The sequence below is a fragment of the Bidens hawaiensis genome, unplaced genomic scaffold (genome assembly GCF_021521415.1).
Source record: "Bidens hawaiensis isolate Kalapana, Puna unplaced genomic scaffold, B.hawaiensis_p1.1 tig00056069_1, whole genome shotgun sequence".
Classification (NCBI taxonomy): Eukaryota; Viridiplantae; Streptophyta; class Magnoliopsida; order Asterales; family Asteraceae; genus Bidens; species Bidens hawaiensis.
Window position 1 is genome coordinate 14,146 of NW_027500114.1, and position 15,111 is coordinate 29,256.

The window sequence follows — 15,111 nt, forward strand, 5'->3', positions numbered from 1 at the left end:
GTAAGCTTACAGTTCCTGTTTGATCCATTTCTTTCGCGTCTCGTAATACAGTTGTTATATTAACTTCAGTAGTTATTAATTTGACAGTTTCTGATATCATGCTGAAAATATTATGTAGACTGCAAAGCTTGAAGCTTTTGGTGTTAATCATAAGTCTTGTAGTTGGTGTTCTCATATTTATATCTCAGTTAATAACTTTGAGCATACCACTTGTCACCAAGGGTATTTTGGTCAACGAAACGGTTATTTATGATAACAACAGTAACGGGCCCAGTCCGGTTCTGAAAGCATTGTCGGAAAATGTGTCAAAAGGAGAAGAAGGGTGTAAAGGGTATGATTGTAGTAATCGATCTTTAATGCCACAAATTGTAGTGAAACAAAATGATTCGGGTCAAACCGCAGCACGGCTTTCTTACATGGTTTCGGTTCTTGAGTCAACGGTTGCTGCTCGTTTCAGTGTAGGGATTTTATCATTGTTGTATTTTCTATTTTAGGGAATATTGGTTTTGAATTTGAACTTCTTTTTTTTTTGCATATGTTAGAAAAATAAGTTGTTATCTGCTCGAGAGCGGGAGCTTGAACATGCGCGGATGAAGATTGAAAACGGGCCAGTGTTAGGGAACACTGAAGGACTTCATGATTCTCTTTATCACAATCTTTCTCGGTTTTTAAGGTGAAAATTTTGTTTATGGGGCGCTTGCTTGTTTAACCCGTTAATAACCAGGTTGTGTTCGTTTAGTTAAACAGGCTGGCCCGTCAACCTGTTTGGTTAAACATGTCATTACACTAACTCGTTTATGGCCCGTTTTGTCCATTTTTTTACAACCCTCCAACCCGAATAACAAGTTTACGACATGATTATTAGTTTATTACCTGCCAACCCGTTTGATACATTTAGATAAAATGGGTTGAACAAGTCGTGTTCGGGTTGACCCGTTGTTCGACCCGCCAACCTGTTTAGCTAAGCATATCGATCCACTAACCCGTTTATAACCCTTATTTTTACATCCTGCCAACTCGATTAACAAGTTTACAACTTGGTTATTACAAACCAACCCGTTTGACACATTTAGATAAACGGGCTAAATGAGTTGTGTTCGGGTTACACAACTTTAAGTGTGTACAAATTAAAGTTGATGTCTTGACACAAAAAAATAATAATAATACAAGTTGCGTTCGTGTTAAACAATTCAACCCGTCAACCAGACACGACTGACACCCTGTGATATATTTTTCTTAACAGAAGTTACGAATTAATGGAAAAAACTTTAAAAGTTTACATCTACAAAGAAGGCGAAAGCCCGGTTTTTCATGATCCAAAACTAAGAGGAATATATGCTTCAGAAGGATGGTTCATGAAACTAATGGAGAAAAACATAAACTTTGTTGTAAAGGATCCTAGAAAGGCGCATTTGTTCTATCTACTGTTTAGTTCGGTAAAGCTAAGAATAACGTCTCAGGAGCGAACTCTCAAGTCGCGCAAAGATCTAGAAGTGCGTTTAAAGAATTACAAGAGTTTGATTGCTGCAAAATATCCTTTTTGAAACAGGACTAATGGGACTGATCATTTTCTTGTCGCTTGTCATGATTGGGTACGTTTGCTTTCATAAGTCTGTTACGTACATATAGGGTGTGCATGAAATCGAAATAACTGAATCCGAAAACTGTTATTGAATATATAGATTATAATTTTTTGTTTTGAGTGTTAAGTAATAATACAAGTTTAATGAATGGCAGCCCAAAAGTTTTAGCCTTTAGGCCAAAATGTGCAATAGTTAGTAAATCATTAAGAAAAATAAATTAGGCCCGAATTCAATATTTGCGCCATTTTCTCGGTCTAAAAATTTCAAGCCCAAATGACAAAACCGGAAAAACCAAACCGACTTTTATAACCGAAGCGCCGTAAAAACCGGAACCGACTTTTGTATTGAGTTAATGGATTATAATATGCTTTTTTGAATGTTAAAGTGATTAATATAAAATTAATAAATGGTGTGGCCTAAAAATTTTAACCCCAAATGTAGGGGTGTGCAAGAAACCAAAAAAAACGATACGAAACCGAAAAATCCAAACCGAATAAACCGAACCGAAACAAAAACCGATGTTTTGGTTTTATGTTTTAGTAAAAACCGAACTAACAGTTCGGTTTTGGTTTTGCATATAATAAAAACTGAAAAACCTGGACCGAACCTAATACCTAAAATTTTGTTTTTTTTATATTTTATATTAAGTAATTTATAAGAACTTAATAAATATGTAACTCAAATATTTTTGGTCATATATATAATAGTCTATTATTTTACAATTAACAAAATATTTATAGCAAAATTCATTATTTTTTGCCAACTTTTTTTTCGGCCTAAAATTTTCAAGCTCAAATTGCAAAAACCGAAAAAACCGAAACCGAACCGAAACCAAAACGAAAACCGAAAAACCGGAACCGAAAAAACCGAAACCGAACGGTTTCAAAAACTCCAAAAACTGAAGTTTTGGTTTTCGGTTTGGTTTTAGCTGAAAACCGCACCACGCGCACCCCTACCCAAATGTGTGATAATCAGTTAATCAGTAATTAGCATTAAAAAGGCCCGCTTTTTTGGCCCAAAAATTTCAAGCTTAAATAGCAACACCGAACGTTTTCAAAAAAACCCAAAAACTGAACTTTTGGTTTTTGGTTCGGTTTGATCTTAAAACCAGCCTATGCACACCCCTAATGTATACGCTATCTGATCATTCAAGATTGTTGATGAATCTTTTTGTTCTAGGCGATGAAGCTAACAAAAGATCATATGGGAAATTGCATTCGATCTCTTTGCAACTCGAACCTTGCTAAGGGGTTCAAAATAGGCAAAGACACCCCTCTTCCCCGCTACAAACATTCATAACGCAGATAACCCGGTTCAAGATCTCGGTGGAAACCTGCCTTCAAAAAGACACATTTTTGCATTTTTTGCAGGCGGGTTGCATGGAAAGTTGAGACCGATTTTACTACAAACGTGGCTAGATAAAGAGCCCGATATTAAAATACTCGGGCCAATGGCCCGTGATACTGAAAATGTAGCTAAATATAGAGATGTTCAACGAAACCGGTTCCTGGAACCGAACCGGTGGACCCGAACCGGTTCCTACCCGTTTTTTGTAGGAACCGGACCCTATCTGATTCAACCCGATGATCCGTGACCGGTTCTTGCATTTCTGAGTGGGGGCGGGTAGGAACCGGAACCGGTTCTGGAACCGAACCATCCGGAACCGGTTCCTAACCGGTTCTAGCCGTTGGATCGAATATAGCCGTTGGAAATCGTTTTTTTGGCCGTTTTTTGACCGTTGGGGTCAAAAATAGCCGTTTTTTGGCTCCCCCAAGCACCCCACTACTAGTATAAATAGGTATTTGGTGTCATGGGTTCATCACAACACTCAAAACGCAAACCCGAACGCAAAAAAATACAAAAAAAACGCTATTACAACGTTTTGAGTTCTCTAATCTCTTGTTTTCTCTTCTTCTATATTCATATTTGTTGTTATGGCTGCCTCACAATCATCGGTTGGTCAAGGTTCCAACGCCGAACCAAGTTTCGTTCGTATTGTACCTCATAATCGTAATCAAGAGATTTGGTGCAATTGGGATTTGGTTGAATTGAGTGACCATTCATTGAAGGCTCGGTGCAAGTTTTGTGGGATTTATTTAAACCCACTTTTCAAAATTGAAGAAACACATCGAAAAACAGTATTGCAAGGCGTTGAAAAAGAACGTCGATTCGCAACAAACGCAAATGGATAGTGAAGGCAGAATATTTACATACCAAATTGATCGAGTTCAAGATCGTATGGCGAAGTTTGTGATTCAAGAAGCTTTGCCGTTTAGCCACTTCGACAACTCTCGCTTAACCGCCACGATTCGAGATACGCTTCAACCACAATACACTCACGTAAGTCGTCATACTCTTAAACGTTATTGTTTAAAATTGTGGAAGAAGGCCAAAGAGGTACTAATTGCATATTTTGAAAATATAAATACGGGAATAAACTTAACTAGTGATGTTTGGTCGGCTTCACATGGTCTACCCGAATCTTATCTTTGTGTCACCGCTCATTGGGTAGACCCGTCATCGTGGGAAATGATGAAACGCACCATTGCTTTCGAACTCTTTGAGTATCCACATACGGGAGATAATTTGTTTGAAATTTTAGATTATGTTATAAAAACTTATAAACTAGAAAATAAAATATTTTCAATGGCATTTGATAACGCGTCGAATAATACATCGGCGGTTGATAAATTAAAATTAAAATATACGCCGATTTGCAATTGTGTATTTTTTCACTCAAGGTGTGTTGCACATATCATTAATTTAATCGTGCAAGACGGACTTGCTTCGGATGAGGTTACATCGGTTATAAACGATTTTAGACTAATGATACATGAAGTTTTTAAGAAAAGTAAAAAAAGACAAATGGAATATAGAAAATTTTGTAAAGATACGGGAAGAAAAGCTTTGGGAGCTAATTGGGATGTACCTCATCGATGGAATTCCACTTGCATAATGTTTCAAAGTGCTTTGAAACAAAGAGAAACTTTACAAATGTTTCATTCTAGTCTTGCCGAGAATGATTTGGCAATCCCCTTTTCAAATGAGAAATGGGAAATTATCAATGACTTATCGACTTTTCTTGAAGTTTTTAAAACATCAACTACAAAACTATCGGGAACGTATTATCCGACAAGTCCCTTGGTTCTTTCGGAGTTATTTTTAATCGTTAACAATCTTAAAGAATTTGAAAATAAAAGTCCAATGTTTTCAAACATCATATTACCAATGAAGTTTAAATTAAAAAAATATTTTCTTGAATTGCCACCGGTTTTTACTTGCGCCGCCGCTTTAAACCCAATGTTAAATGTTACGGGGGTTGAATGTGTGATAGACGAAATTTTTTCAGCCTTAGATATGCATGAAGTTGACCCAAACTTTTCAACAGAGGCAAAAAATGATTTTAACTTGAATTTTAAATTCATGTATGACTTTTATTTAAATAAATATGGGTCAAACATACACATGTCTATGCCGGGGGGGTCTTCATCAAGTTCAAGTGCTACTAGAGTACGAGATCCCATGATTAGCCTTATGAACACCGTTCGCAACGTAACGGCTAAAAAACAAAGGGGTAACACCCCTTCAAGCGAACTAGGAAGGTATAGTGCAAATGATTACTCTACCGGCTTATCCGAAGAGGAATATGGCACTTTTGATGTTTTGGCTTGGTGGAAGGTAAAGGAAGCCGAGTTTCTGATTCTTGCCACCATGGCCCGTGATTTACTAACCGTCCAAGCTTCTACGGTAGCTTCGGAATCCGCTTTTTCTCTTAGTGGCAGGGTAATATCGGTGAGAAGAACAAAACTAAATTCGGAGTCGGTGGAGATGTGCATTTGCTTAAAGGATCACTTGGACTCAATCGATCGTATTCAACACGTAACCACTCTCGAAGATGAAACACCACTTGATGTTCGAGTGCACGACGAACAAGAAGACATTTCTACAAGTAATTCCGAGGAAGAAGTCGCAACTGATGAATGTTTCCACTGATGAGTATTCCTCATCAGTGGCAACCTTCAGTAGTTGTCATCAGTGGCAGCTTTCCCACTGATTCAACTGATGACTGTTCCCACTGATGAGTATTCCTCATCAGTGGCAGCTTTCCCACTGATGAGTATTCCTCATCAGTGGCAGTCTTCAGTAGTTGTGATCAGTGGCAACCTTCAGTAGTTGTCATCAGTGGCAACCTTCAGTAGTTATCATCAGTGGCAACCTTCAGTAGTTGTCAACTTGTCATCAGTGGCAACCTTCAGTAGTTGTCTTCAGTGGCAACCTTCAGTAGTTGTCTTCAGTGGCAAACATCTTCAGTAGTTGTCTTCAGTGGCAACCTTCAGTAGTTGTCTTCAGTGGCAAACATCTTCAGTAGTTGTCTTTTCTTCATCAGTTAATTGTTTATTTTTATGTTAATTGTTTTTTTTATTTTTCATGTTATACAAATACGAATCGTAGTTTAGAATCCAAATCGCAAACGAAAAACGAAAAAAAAAAAATGTTTTAGTAAAAACCGAACTAACAGTTCGGTTTTGGTTTTGCATATAATAAAAACTGAAAAACCTGGACCGAACCTAATACCTAAAATTTTGTTTTTTTTATATTTTATATTAAGTAATTTATAAGAACTTAATAAATATGTAACTCAAATATTTTTGGTCATATATATAATAGTCTATTATTTTACAATTAACAAAATATTTATAGCAAAATTCATTATTTTTTGCCAACTTTTTTTTCGGCCTAAAATTTTCAAGCTCAAATTGCAAAAACCGAAAAAACCGAAACCGAACCGAAACCAAAACGAAAACCGAAAAACCGGAACCGAAAAAACCGAAACCGAACGGTTTCAAAAACTCCAAAAACTGAAGTTTTGGTTTTCGGTTTGGTTTTAGCTGAAAACCGCACCACGCGCACCCCTACCCAAATGTGTGATAATCAGTTAATCAGTAATTAGCATTAAAAAGGCCCGCTTTTTTGGCCCAAAAATTTCAAGCTTAAATAGCAACACCGAACGTTTTCAAAAAAACCCAAAAACTGAACTTTTGGTTTTTGGTTCGGTTTGATCTTAAAACCAGCCTATGCACACCCCTAATGTATACGCTATCTGATCATTCAAGATTGTTGATGAATCTTTTTGTTCTAGGCGATGAAGCTAACAAAAGATCATATGGGAAATTGCATTCGATCTCTTTGCAACTCGAACCTTGCTAAGGGGTTCAAAATAGGCAAAGACACCCCTCTTCCCCGCTACAAACATTCATAACGCAGATAACCCGGTTCAAGATCTCGGTGGAAACCTGCCTTCAAAAAGACACATTTTTGCATTTTTTGCAGGCGGGTTGCATGGAAAGTTGAGACCGATTTTACTACAAACGTGGCTAGATAAAGAGCCCGATATTAAAATACTCGGGCCAATGGCCCGTGATACTGAAAATGTAGCTAAATATAGAGATGTTCAACGAAACCGGTTCCTGGAACCGAACCGGTGGACCCGAACCGGTTCCTACCCGTTTTTTGTAGGAACCGGACCCTATCTGATTCAACCCGATGATCCGTGACCGGTTCTTGCATTTCTGAGTGGGGGCGGGTAGGAACCGGAACCGGTTCTGGAACCGAACCATCCGGAACCGGTTCCTAACCGGTTCTAGCCGTTGGATCGAATATAGCCGTTGGAAATCGTTTTTTTGGCCGTTTTTTGACCGTTGGGGTCAAAAATAGCCGTTTTTTGGCTCCCCCAAGCACCCCACTACTAGTATAAATAGGTATTTGGTGTCATGGGTTCATCACAACACTCAAAACGCAAACCCGAACGCAAAAAAATACAAAAAAAACGCTATTACAACGTTTTGAGTTCTCTAATCTCTTGTTTTCTCTTCTTCTATATTCATATTTGTTGTTATGGCTGCCTCACAATCATCGGTTGGTCAAGGTTCCAACGCCGAACCAAGTTTCGTTCGTATTGTACCTCATAATCGTAATCAAGAGATTTGGTGCAATTGGGATTTGGTTGAATTGAGTGACCATTCATTGAAGGCTCGGTGCAAGTTTTGTGGGATTTATTTAAACCCACTTTTCAAAATTGAAGAAACACATCGAAAAACAGTATTGCAAGGCGTTGAAAAAGAACGTCGATTCGCAACAAACGCAAATGGATAGTGAAGGCAGAATATTTACATACCAAATTGATCGAGTTCAAGATCGTATGGCGAAGTTTGTGATTCAAGAAGCTTTGCCGTTTAGCCACTTCGACAACTCTCGCTTAACCGCCACGATTCGAGATACGCTTCAACCACAATACACTCACGTAAGTCGTCATACTCTTAAACGTTATTGTTTAAAATTGTGGAAGAAGGCCAAAGAGGTACTAATTGCATATTTTGAAAATATAAATACGAGAATAAACTTAACTAGTGATGTTTGGTCGGCTTCACATGGTCTACCCGAATCTTATCTTTGTGTCACCGCTCATTGGGTAGACCCGTCATCGTGGGAAATGATGAAACGCACCATTGCTTTCGAACTCTTTGAGTATCCACATACGGGAGATAATTTGTTTGAAATTTTAGATTATGTTATAAAAACTTATAAACTAGAAAATAAAATATTTTCAATGGCATTTGATAACGCGTCGAATAATACATCGGCGGTTGATAAATTAAAATTAAAATATACGCCGATTTGCAATTGTGTATTTTTTCACTCAAGGTGTGTTGCACATATCATTAATTTAATCGTGCAAGACGGACTTGCTTCGGATGAGGTTACATCGGTTATAAACGATTTTAGACTAATGATACATGAAGTTTTTAAGAAAAGTAAAAAAAGACAAATGGAATATAGAAAATTTTGTAAAGATACGGGAAGAAAAGCTTTGGGAGCTAATTGGGATGTACCTCATCGATGGAATTCCACTTGCATAATGTTTCAAAGTGCTTTGAAACAAAGAGAAACTTTACAAATGTTTCATTCTAGTCTTGCCGAGAATGATTTGGCAATCCCCTTTTCAAATGAGAAATGGGAAATTATCAATGACTTATCGACTTTTCTTGAAGTTTTTAAAACATCAACTACAAAACTATCGGGAACGTATTATCCGACAAGTCCCTTGGTTCTTTCGGAGTTATTTTTAATCGTTAACAATCTTAAAGAATTTGAAAATAAAAGTCCAATGTTTTCAAACATCATATTACCAATGAAGTTTAAATTAAAAAAATATTTTCTTGAATTGCCACCGGTTTTTACTTGCGCCGCCGCTTTAAACCCAATGTTAAATGTTACGGGGGTTGAATGTGTGATAGACGAAATTTTTTCAGCCTTAGATATGCATGAAGTTGACCCAAACTTTTCAACAGAGGCAAAAAATGATTTTAACTTGAATTTTAAATTCATGTATGACTTTTATTTAAATAAATATGGGTCAAACATACACATGTCTATGCCGGGGGGGTCTTCATCAAGTTCAAGTGCTACTAGAGTACGAGATCCCATGATTAGCCTTATGAACACCGTTCGCAACGTAACGGCTAAAAAACAAAGGGGTAACACCCCTTCAAGCGAACTAGGAAGGTATAGTGCAAATGATTACTCTACCGGCTTATCCGAAGAGGAATATGGCACTTTTGATGTTTTGGCTTGGTGGAAGGTAAAGGAAGCCGAGTTTCTGATTCTTGCCACCATGGCCCGTGATTTACTAACCGTCCAAGCTTCTACGGTAGCTTCGGAATCCGCTTTTTCTCTTAGTGGCAGGGTAATATCGGTGAGAAGAACAAAACTAAATTCGGAGTCGGTGGAGATGTGCATTTGCTTAAAGGATCACTTGGACTCAATCGATCGTATTCAACACGTAACCACTCTCGAAGATGAAACACCACTTGATGTTCGAGTGCACGACGAACAAGAAGACATTTCTACAAGTAATTCCGAGGAAGAAGTCGCAACTGATGAATGTTTCCACTGATGAGTATTCCTCATCAGTGGCAACCTTCAGTAGTTGTCATCAGTGGCAGCTTTCCCACTGATTCAACTGATGACTGTTCCCACTGATGAGTATTCCTCATCAGTGGCAGCTTTCCCACTGATGAGTATTCCTCATCAGTGGCAGTCTTCAGTAGTTGTGATCAGTGGCAACCTTCAGTAGTTGTCATCAGTGGCAACCTTCAGTAGTTATCATCAGTGGCAACCTTCAGTAGTTGTCAACTTGTCATCAGTGGCAACCTTCAGTAGTTGTCTTCAGTGGCAACCTTCAGTAGTTGTCTTCAGTGGCAAACATCTTCAGTAGTTGTCTTCAGTGGCAACCTTCAGTAGTTGTCTTCAGTGGCAAACATCTTCAGTAGTTGTCTTTTCTTCATCAGTTAATTGTTTATTTTTATGTTAATTGTTTTTTTTATTTTTCATGTTATACAAATACGAATCGTAGTTTAGAATCCAAATCGCAAACGAAAAACGAAAAAAAAAAAATTTTTTTACACTGTAACCGGTTGGAACCGGTTACGGTACAGGAACCGGGTTAGGAACCGGTAAGAACCGGTTAGATAGGTTAGGGGTCCGAGGGGGGGAGAACCGGTTCGGTTCCCTAACTGGTTCGAGCCTAGTCCCAAACCGTTTTGAACATGCCTAGCTAAATACTGTACGTATATGAAAAGTAGTAAATACTGTATTTGTCCACGTGGGCATGAAGCATACAGCCCGAGAATTGTGGAGTCGATATACTACGAATGTGTTCCGGTTATTATTTCGGATAATTATGTCCCGCTTTTTTTTTGAAGTTTTGAACTGGGAGGCGTTTTCGGTTTCCGTGTTGGAGAAAGATGTGAATTTGGGGCGGATTCTTAGAGCGATACCGGACAAGAAGTATTTGGAAATGCAGAAGAGAGTGAAGATGGTGCAAAAGCATTTTGTTTGGAATAAAAAGCCTGTGAAATTTGATTTGTTTCATATGATTATTCATTCTGTTTGGAACAATAGAGTTTTTATGTAAATGTATGTAACATTTTGATAATTTTCAAAGTAAAAAAAAAATAATAATAATTGCAGACACAAAATAATGGACTGTAATATGGCAAACAATTAAGATGATCACAAAACTAACACATATTTGTAGGGTAAATAAAAGTCCAAGAACTAAAAACATTTTAAAATTTTAACTTAAAACACAAACAGTAATCATTCACTCATTCTTCCATGCGGTTTTCATCAGTGTCTTGTTCAACCTTAACTTTGTTCTTATATTTATCCATCGCACCGGGAGCAACAAGCATGTGAAGACTCTGATCAAGTTCCTTCAATTTTTCCTTCCGTTCCTTTTTAGCCTTACCCTTCAACCTGCATCGTCATAAACAACGCGTTACGAAAATAATTCAAACAAATATTAAAACAAATAATAATAATAATAATAATACCTGTCCCCTATGTGTTTCTTCGCTCTCTGATCCCTGACTTTAACAATAGTTTTGATAGCCTTCAATGTGTTCTCGGTCACGTTTCGGTCATACCTCTCGGGTCGGTTACGTTTCCTCTCAAACTCAAACGTTGAGTCCTTAAAAAAATAAATCATGAACAAGTTAACAACGCTTAATTATGGTTATAAAAATAAACTATTACTTACTTCTGTCATGTCTTTGCCATGTAACCGTCTATAAGCCTTTGTCCACTTCACCTTACGAGGGTTCCTCTTCATTTTGAAATTCTTGTGACATTTTGATCGACAAAATCTAAATATCTGGAATTGTGAATTTTAACAAAATAACATAAAACCAAATCAAGCCACAGTAAATAGGCTGTAAATGAACCAAACTCATGAACAAGGAAGGCCATTTTCGTTCAATTGTGTTCTTGAACGTTCAACTATGTGGTTAGTTAAGTCCGTTAATGTTTGTTTGTTCAATAAAGATTTTTAATACTTTTTAATGACTAGTCTAATCTTACCATATACACATTTAAGCAAAATTATTAACCATAAAATAAATTTATATATATGAATCTTAACATATGAATATAAATGTTAAAAAAAACACCAGCACAAACTTCGTAGCTGAACCTAGGGGTGCAAACAAGCCGAGCTGCTCACGAGCTACTCGAGATCAGCTCAAGAAAAAGCTCGATCAAGCCAAGTTTAAACGAGCCCGAGCCCGAACTTGAGCCTAAAAGTAAGCTCGTTTAATAAACGAGCCTAAGCTTGAACCTAAAAGTAAGCTTGCTTAATAAACAAGCCCGAGCTTGAGCGTAAAACTAAGCTCGCTTAATAAACAAGCCCGAGCTTGAGCGTAAAAGTAAGCTCTTTTAATAAACAAGCCCGAGCTTGAACCTAAAAGTAAGCTTGCTTAATAACAAGCTCAAGCTTGATCCTAAACGTAAGCTCATTTAATAAACAAGCCCGAGCTTGAGCCTAAAAGTAAGCTTGTTTAATAAACAAGCCCGAGCTTCACATATTGAGCTCGAACCGGCTCGCAAGCCTAAACAAGCCTTTCATTAGTATAACTTTTATTATACTTATTTTTATATATTTAATTTAACATGATGAGAAAATAACTAAATAATTGAAAAAATATATAAAAAGACATTATTATTAATATATAAAAGTTAATTAAGAAATAGTAAACGAGCCAAGCTCGAGCTTCACAAATAAAAATTGAATCAAGCCGAGCTCGAGCTCTGTGTAAATTAAACTCGGCTCAGCTCGTTTGCACTGCGAACCAAACAGTTGACACTGACCATTATCAGTTAACCAAATCAAACAAAACACCATTTTTGTTCATTTAATCATTTCCTTAACGAACAAACACAAAACTTATTTCAGTTCAGTTCATATACAGCCCTAATAGTAAATATACAATCCATATAACAATCTATAAATGACAAAAGAAATTAAAATAAAAAACTACCTTCGCATCGTTGCGTACGAACTGGATACCGTGTCCGGGATATACAGTCGACGAACAAAACCAGCACTTTTCCAACCTCATTCCTAAATCTTACAACAAGCCCTAATCTTTCTGCATAAGTAACAACAACATAATAAAATCATGTAAAAATGTGTGCTTTAACAGATTAAAAGCTAAAGGAACTGTATATAATTGTAATCTATCAATCAATTGAATCGAGATAATAATAAATATAATAATAATAACCCTAATTAGTAACCTAAAGTTAATCGCCATCAACAAAACAATCAGTCAATCAATTACATGAACAATTGATATGAATTGAATAGTTACTACATGAATCAAACTATAATAAACATTAGAAAGCATATACATAATATACATACATACCTTAGGGCAACGAGAAAGAAAGAGGCTGAGAGATTGTGGGTTTTGATATTGATATAAACCCTAACTAAGTAATAATATTATTATTGAGGGTCTTCTTTTATAAGAATATGGGCCAGGCCCAGTACCTACTAATTCATATATGTAATGTGTATGTTCAAGTTCCATCTCTACCAATCAAAACCGGAACCTGAATCGACCCAAAAACCGGTTAAATACCCGACTGTATCCGAAACCGGTTCTTATCCGACCCGGTTCTTGACTTTTGTTGACCATACCCGGAACCGGTTTTGGTTCGTGAAAGTACCCGATGTGTGCACCTCTATCAAGAGGTGTACAAATAAGATTTTTTTTTAAAACTAGTTTCAGGTTAGAACAACAAAGTCAGGAATCTTGTCGGATAGAAACTGGTTATGGTATAGTCGGGTTTAACTGGTTTGGCCATGGTTTATCGGTTTTTGTTCGGGTTGGGTCCGTGTTTTGGCTGGGTAGTGGCGAAACTGATTCCAAGTATGGACATGGTTTCTCTAAGAAACTAAAACATGGGTTGTACCCATAGGTAAGGTAAGATGGATCCAGTTTTGGGTCGGATCTGAAACGCGGTTATGTGCTCAGTTCTACTTTACTTTTTTGTATTATATTTATATGAAATTAATGATAACAAATTATATTTTATTCATCCATTACACTATTCTCATGTTGGTCTTTATTATGAGACGTCGAGAATGATAGACGAAGGAGAAATGGGTTATTTGTGAATTTATTGTTATCGGACTATTTTGGTGATCGGGATAATAATAAGGTGTGATAACATCTTGTTCTTCGATAACATCTTAAAATATCAGTATTTATTGAGTTTGCAACCAAATAAAGCTCCCGATATCAATGTAATTATGTAACAACAATAGTTACACTCTAAATGCTATAGTTGCTTATGAAATGATGCAATATGCCTTAAACAACCTTTGTGTCAGTTCAACGTCTAAATAAGAAAAATAACAACTTTATCTGATTATTGATTTCATGTATATGAAATACGAGGATACTAGTTTGAATACACAAAATCTACTTGGGTTTGCCAACCAACATGGCATAATAAAACAATAGTACCTATAATACATTTATTTGATGGAAAAGAAGACAAATGCATGTGACACCATCACAATCGTTCATGTCATACTTATTATGTATGCCCGTAGCATGCTCATAATATATATACGTATAAAATCAAAACTAATTGTGGTCTATATGTGATGCACGATAATACACATGTGTCATGCATTGTATTCAAATTTCAAAGTATTGAAAACAGTCTTCATGCACAAACTTGATGCAAAACAACACACGTGTCGTTGTATAACATTATATTGGTTCAATGAACAATATCACTAGTTCATGGTACATTAAATGATCAAGGTTTGATACATTGTGATTAAAAAAAAAAAGAAGAACCACCTTAAAGAGATGGTTTGATGCATGGTGAAGTTCTCAATAGATAAACTTTATAGTCATGAAGTTATTCGGCCATTCACTTATGCTGAAAAGTATCATCCGACCCATCAACACCATTGTTATCTCCAGAAACAAAACTCGTTTCCTTCATTCCATCGACATACAGTTCTTTTATATTATATAACTTAGTAGGTCTTAATTACTATAGAAAAGAATAAAAACGATTTAAAGGCTATCAATGGGACGGGAGTTAATTATCAATTTACCTTCGATGATACAAATAAATGATAGAATTCTAAACAAAATCACATTCATTTGTAATACTTTTTCAAGATTCTCAACATAAACTTGTATAGAACAAATCAACATGGTTACACACTTAAATAAGACAAGGAACATAATTGTCCTCTTTTGCCCATACTAATCCAGGAAATCTTATATATGGCATACAAATAGTCACTTTTAAAAACACAATTTGAAAAGGCTATGGCTATGAAACAAATGAACCCTACAACAACTAATACATAATGGTCACATATTGATTGAGCTTGCATTGTCAAATCCTTAATAATGGAAGTTGTCCTAATGCAAAGGACATGTTTACGAAACTACTATTAGTTTCATTCCCAAGTAGTTACTACTGATCACCAATTACTAGTTAGTGTTGACGAGTTTTGTGTTGAAAGTTTTCAACTGTTGTAACTGAATAACTATTAACAGTTATAACCGACAACCATCAACTAAAATGTTTCGATGATTCCTCAACTTATAATGATAGATTTGTTATTTTAATTAAAAAAATTGCATATTCT

At 36.4% G+C, this 15,111-nt stretch overlaps 1 protein-coding gene and 1 pseudogene across 2 annotated transcripts; one reads left to right on the top strand and one right to left on the bottom strand.

The window, feature by feature from the left end:
* Window positions 1-34: 34 nt before the first annotated feature.
* On the top strand, window positions 35-10,573 carry LOC143601330 (putative glycosyltransferase At5g03795; annotated as a pseudogene). Its single transcript, XR_013147628.1, has 5 exons — window positions 35-458; window positions 543-673; window positions 1,244-1,592; window positions 2,763-3,069; window positions 10,209-10,573. The product of XR_013147628.1 is annotated as a putative glycosyltransferase At5g03795 (transcript).
* An 89-nt stretch (window positions 10,574-10,662) lies between these two features.
* On the bottom strand, window positions 10,663-12,592 carry LOC143601329 (putative ribosome biogenesis protein RLP24). The gene is made up of 4 exons (XM_077078770.1): window positions 12,461-12,592; window positions 11,185-11,298; window positions 10,979-11,115; window positions 10,663-10,901 (listed from the first exon to the last, which is right to left on the bottom strand). Exons 1-4 carry the CDS (start codon window positions 12,539-12,541, stop codon window positions 10,751-10,753), a joined length of 483 nt encoding a protein of 160 aa, XP_076934885.1. The 5' UTR covers window positions 12,542-12,592; the 3' UTR covers window positions 10,663-10,750.
* Window positions 12,593-15,111: the final 2,519 nt, after the last annotated feature.